Source organism: Sesamum indicum, linkage group LG5 (assembly GCF_000512975.1).
Source record: "Sesamum indicum cultivar Zhongzhi No. 13 linkage group LG5, S_indicum_v1.0, whole genome shotgun sequence".
Taxonomy (NCBI): Eukaryota; Viridiplantae; Streptophyta; class Magnoliopsida; order Lamiales; family Pedaliaceae; genus Sesamum; species Sesamum indicum.
In genome coordinates, this window is record NC_026149.1 from 412082 (window position 1) to 418014 (window position 5933).

Consider the following 5933-nt stretch of genomic DNA (forward strand, 5'->3'; position numbering starts at 1 on the left):
AACCAGAGATCACGGCCAACCGTTACGTTTTCGCTGCTGCCACTCCTTATCCTCCCTCACAATACCCCAACCCTAACGCTCCCCCGTATTACCAGTACCCGGGTTATTATCCGCCTCCTCCGCCTGCGTCTATGCCGGTGCCCCTCCCGGCTCCGTACGACCATCACCACGCCGCGCCGCATGCCAATTGGGTTAACGGTCGGTACCCCTATGGCCCCATGATGCAGCCTCAGCCGCCGCCTCCGTACGTGGAGCATCAGAAGGCGGTCACTATTCGGAATGATGTTAACTTGAAGAAGGAGACTCTAAGAATCGAGCCTGATGAGGGGCATCCCGGAATGTATCTCGTTGCGTTTACATTTGATGCCACGGTGGCGGGAAGGTATAAACAGCGTTTTTGTCCGTTTCTTCATGCCTTTTTCGTCTTATGGATTCTGTGTAGGTTTTGTTGATGATTAGGTGATTTAACTTTCGTACTTGAGTTTCCTAGATGATCATATTGAAATGTTTCTGCAAATTTGTTACGTCTTGTGGCGCATCATTTCTGACATTTGAGTGAAATGGCTATGCTTGTTAGTAAAGTTATCGGACTTTGTTTGTTCTACAATTTGCTACAATTTACCCTGCTGCGCGAAATTAGGCGCTGTCTGGGGGTCGTAAATAGGTTTGAAAATTTTGCCTGTCTGGTGCTTGAGATTTCTTATAAGCTGAGCCTGAACACGATCTCAACATCATAGACTTCTTTGGCATAGTGTTGAGCTTGGACTCGCCTAGTTAAAATGTGACATTGAGATGTCACAAGTTAGCTAAGTTGGTCTAGCTTGTTGAATGTCTGTATGTACTTTAATACGAACCTCAGCAAGCTTAGTGTGAAAAGATAGATAAGCTCTTATATCTCAATGTGGCAGATGAGCTTGAAATTTGGACGCATGATAGCTCATATCAACTTTAGGGGTATATTTGCAAAACTCAATTCGGAATCAATTTGTCTTGATTTGATTTGTTAGAAGCTCATATTATCATTTTCAAGTCAATGGTTTGTTAAGATTTTTATTATGGATACAATTCAGATAACATCATTTTTCCTTTTCCTTGGCTGCAATTAGCATGTTTACCATGGATAAGTGAGATGTTCAAGGAATGCACATAACAAAGATTTCACTATTACAACCAGGATAACTTGACACCTATTTCTAATCCTGATATTTTCTTTTTTCACTCCGTTTTCATTTCATTTCCAGTGTACTTCATGTTGCTCAAGGATTATTCTAGATACTTCGATTGGGTAATTTGATTTTTAACATCCTTGTCATATATATATGCAGCATTACCATAATTTTCTTTGCTAAGGAGGGTGAAGATTGTTGCTTGACTCCAATGAAAGAGAACTTACTTCCACCTATCACGGTTCATTTTCAACAAGGTTTAGCCCAGAAGTTTAAACAACCCGCTGGAACCGGGATAAATCTTTCAATGTTTGAGGAGGGAGAATTGTTGAGAGACGGGGACATGGACGTCTATCCTCTAGCTGTTAAGGCCGAGGCGTCTCCAGACGACCAAAGTGGAAACTCTGACAGCGGATCCACAAACTCCCAGATAACTCAGGCTGTGTTTGAGAAGGATAAAGGTGAATATCAGGTTAGGGTGGTCAAGCAAATATTATGGGTGAATGGCATGAGATATGAATTACAAGAGATATATGGCATTGGGAATTCTGTTGAGGGTGATTTTGATGGGAATGATCCTGGAAAAGAATGTGTCATATGCCTTTCTGAACCCCGAGACACTACTGTCCTTCCTTGTCGACATATGGTACCCTCTTCTCTGCTCACCCTATCATGATGTTTTTCTTTAATGTTCTATTAAGCATATTCCGGAGTTGTGAGAACAAGATCTCCCTGATTAAACATAATTAATCAATTCATCAGTTTGTAAATGACAAACAATACTCATCATTTCTTTCAATGCAGTGTATGTGCAGCGAGTGTGCGAAAGTTTTAAGGTTCCAGACAAACAGGTGTCCAATATGCAGGCAGCCGGTTGAGCGCCTTTTAGAGATCAAGGTCAACAATGGTACTGAAGAATGATGAAAATAATCTAATGCTGGCTCTGATTCTGTAAAGTTTTTGTTTGATTGTAATTTTTTACTCTTTTTTCCTTCCTCCTGGCCATGCCCTCATTGCCCTGTACCTGCACTTCCGGGACTTCAATAATCAGATTGGAAGCCTCTTTGGTAGGCAAATGTGTTTGTAGTACACTATGATCTTATTAGCCTATTAATTTCTTTCAAGAATGATTTCAGAAAAGCACATATTGCCATCCTTCGATTGTAGCCTTCTTTTACATGACACAAGATATAAAAAGTGTGGCCTGTCCGGTTTCAGTGTTCCATTTTATTCATGCACAAAACCATTGAACAACTACCCTTTCAGCTTAGCTATCTAATTGACCATTTCTTGGTAACTCTCATTATACAATGTTTAGCAAGCAACCAAGGGTGTGTACTCCGTGCGCTGTATGTTGCATAAAAACCACACCCCCCTTGCAGCTGTTTGAAGAAATGACCATCTGATAATTGAATTTAGACCTCCGATGCTGTGGTCCACCACTCCAGTTAAAAAATAATCGCAGAACCCTTTGGAAGGATCAGTCTGGCTCCAGAATCTAAACTGCTTTCAGCTTCAAGTAATTTAAGATGATTATGTAATAAGAAAAAACAAAAGGGTCAGCATCAATGTTGCAAAGCATCTAGGTTTACTGACAAACTCAAATCACATGCTACAAAAACAACAACTAATAATACCCACTGAGGTTAATTATGTCGAGGAAAAAGAAGAGCCCATCAATGAATTTAAAAATAAATCTTCTATGGCAAAATTTGCTATGGGAATCAGACTGCCAGATAAGTATAAAAAGAAACAAAATGAAAGAAAGAATTTTAGAGAGGCGTGTTAAATTATTTAGTCAATCACTAAATGTTCCTTTGATAGCTCTCTCATACTTACAATGAGGTTGCAACATGCTTCTCTCAATCCCATGGCGATTGAAAATCCATTTCAGCCCTCTGTCTATACACTGGCCTTTGTCAGTTAATCATTCAGTGGAAGCCTGTCCAAATGGCAACAGCAGATATCCTTTAAGCTTTGATCATTGACTCATTGTTTGTAACTCAAAGTGACAACTTTCCCCGATATCGATGATTTTTCCTTCAAGCTCAAACTCGTGAGAGAATCAGAGTTGCTCATTTGGCTTTCAGCAAAACCTGGTCTGGTCCAAATCTTGATGTGCCCCTCCCGGCAAACTGTGAGAACGGATTCCTGAGTGAATGTCAAACCAGAGAGAGGTTCTGTGTGAACACGGTGAGCAACCAATGGAGAGAGCTTCGGAACATCTCGCATGCTTGGAGCAGGTTGCAAGGTACCGGCAGGGCAAGCACTGTCCCAGTGAGATGACTGACTTCCGGTACTAAAAGTGGGAGATCCACCTGGTGGGCGACGAACTGGTACGACGAGCTCCTCTATTTCCAGATCCCATAGTAGGAGTTGTGTGTCCTGCATAACATTTAAGTTTTCATATGGCATATCACAGAGGTGGTGCTAACAACGAAAACTCGTTCCAACCATTGCAGTACCAGCAGGGGAATAAGGTTTACAGTATACTGGCATTATCAGTTCTTTGGTCTGGAGCTAAAGATAAGAAACTCCTAAATTTATGGTTGTAACTCTGAGGCAGGAGTTAAACTCTACCTCAGGCAATCAAATATACTAGAGGACCAACAATACATTTCAGATACCTGGCCAACAGAACCAAAACGGTATACAATGTTTCCCCCCACGCCATCTGAATTTGGAGCCAGCCAATATGAATCAAATGCCACTCCACTGACCTGCCATCATTGAGCACAAAATAACTCTACTCCTTGCTACATAAGAAACTAAGGAGCAATACTAGTTACCAGTGCCATATGGATTCTTTGCATGAGCATCATGCAGAACTGTATGTTCATAGTTTGATTTAGCAAGCCACTAAACATTAGATACCTCAGAGAAGATTGTTATAGTCTTTGTTTAAGTTGAATCCCTTGCTTTGAGTTGGAATGGAGTTTTCTTGGAAAGGGATTTATTGTAACTTCCTATTTTTCGCCCTCAGAAATTATGGCTGTTAGTTACATGCATCATGCAAGTTCTTCTGGATACAAATTGCTATTGGCAGAAATAGGTGATCGCCAGTAACTGGTTCAAAGAATTAGAGTAACTAAACTACAGCTGAAGGGATTAATTTTGAAGTCCTTTCCAGCAGGAAGCCATCTCTGAGTGCCATGTCAACAGTTGACATTATTATCTTTTTATATGTGATGAAGATTAGTAATGAAAACTATTGATGCATGTCAATCGATCAACCATGCATAGTAACAGAACCAATACAAAATAGCTTAAAATAGCTCAAAACTCACCCATGAGTTGTGTCCATCTCCCCATGCTACAATCTTTCTATCTTCCATACTCCAAACTTGAACTAGGTCATCCTCTCCTCCAGCCAAAATGTATTTTCCGTCCATGCTGTTGTTCTTATGCCATCAGTCACTCCATATTCTCGCATTATTAGCTTAGAAAACAGTTTCTTTCCATAAAACAAGAACCATTGCATACAGAAAGAAAGCAAAAGTCGGACAACAAATTTCAGAGTTATGGACAGAAAAACTAATTTTCCCTCACCTCCACGCACAACACAAAAGAGCACCATAATAGCTCTTTCCACCACAAACTAGCTGTTCATTTTTGTAGTCAAACACTCGTAGGTAACCTGCATTCAATAGTCTTTTTCACATAGATGGAGATGTAGAAACAGAACAGGGAGTCGGTTGGCTTGGGGGGTTGGACAGATCAAGCTAAAATCCAAATACAAATAGAGCAGAGACAATGACTATACCATCCCTTCCTACTGTTGCTACATAAGAACCATCTGTTGAAAAAGCAATGCCATTTATTGAACCCAGGCATATATGCCATCTAGCAACTGGATTCTGCAGAAAATCATATGAAACTATATGAGGGCGCTTTAGACCATAGTAGTAATATATATACAATGAGCAGAAGAGGAGAGCATAATTAACAGCCTCAAACAATCATGAGAGATCCAGCGGTAGCATTTGCTTCCATAATAGGATACCCTTGGTCATAAAGAAGGAAGAAGAGGAACAGATTAAGAAACTATAGCCAAAGAGAATATTCAGATGTAGTCATTCAACTTAAAATTCAATGTCCACAAAATTTATAGACATCTAATACTGCTACACAAGTATGACAAAATCGGGGTCCCAGAACTTGAATTGAATCACCTTTATGTAAGAAACAGAATTTACTCTTGAAATCCTCACCCTACACCTTATATTAGCATACTCATTTGGAATTTCAGATGACACAGTACACATGCATAGTCCATCTTTAGCGAGGAAGGTGACCTTGTCCTCAAGAAGCTTATTTGGACTCAATTATTTGATGACTAAATCCCTCATAAGGAAGCCTGATATTTTTGGTAAGCATCTATTATCATAAAATATAGGGTAAATTCCAGCTACCTCCCATAAAATTTGGCATAAATAAAATCATCCCCTTGTGCTTGATAAATTGCCAATAACCCTCTAATTTTATCATCCGTCCAACAATGAGCCCATTTAGGATTACGAATTATATACATATTTGAGAAGGCAACTATGACTTTACCCACCCTCAAATTCTTTTACATTTTCTCAACCGTCTTTGTTTTCCCAAAAAAAAAATCAACAAGACATTTTCACCTCACCATCCAGGGGCTACAAACTATTTTCTATTTCGGTTATTGGTACTTTCCAAACAATGAGTGAATATTTGTAATTATGCCAAAACCTGAGGGCAACTCGTTGTAATTTACCCTAAAATATAACATCAACTTGT

At 39.8% G+C, this 5933-nt stretch overlaps 2 protein-coding genes across 3 annotated transcripts in view; one reads left to right on the forward strand and one right to left on the reverse strand.

The window, feature by feature from the left end:
- LOC105161485 (probable E3 ubiquitin-protein ligase LOG2) lies at positions 1-2309 on the forward strand (the record flags this gene model as incomplete). Its single annotated transcript, XM_020693811.1, is given in 3 exon segments — positions 1-382; positions 1326-1812; positions 1971-2309. Coding segments are annotated over 3 exon segments (986 nt in total), but the record flags the coding sequence as incomplete, so codon positions are not given.
- Positions 2067-5933, reverse strand: part of LOC105161386 (dystrophia myotonica WD repeat-containing protein) — a 7168-nt gene continuing 3301 nt past the window's right edge. The window contains exons 7-12 of one of the 2 annotated variants that reach the window (XR_847771.2): positions 4930-5023; positions 4716-4803; positions 4454-4559; positions 3794-3886; positions 3006-3551; positions 2067-2679 (exon numbers count right to left, since the gene is read on the reverse strand). Coding sequence is in view for 1 of the 2 variants with exons in the window: in XM_011079049.2 (XP_011077351.1) it covers positions 3156-3551; positions 3794-3886; positions 4454-4559; positions 4716-4803; positions 4930-5023 (777 nt within the window). In the remaining variant the exon portion in view is untranslated. Of the gene's footprint in view, positions 2680-2821; positions 3552-3793; positions 3887-4453; positions 4560-4715; positions 4804-4929; positions 5024-5933 lie in introns of those variants that run through there. The other variant, XM_011079049.2, reaches the window with a different exon arrangement.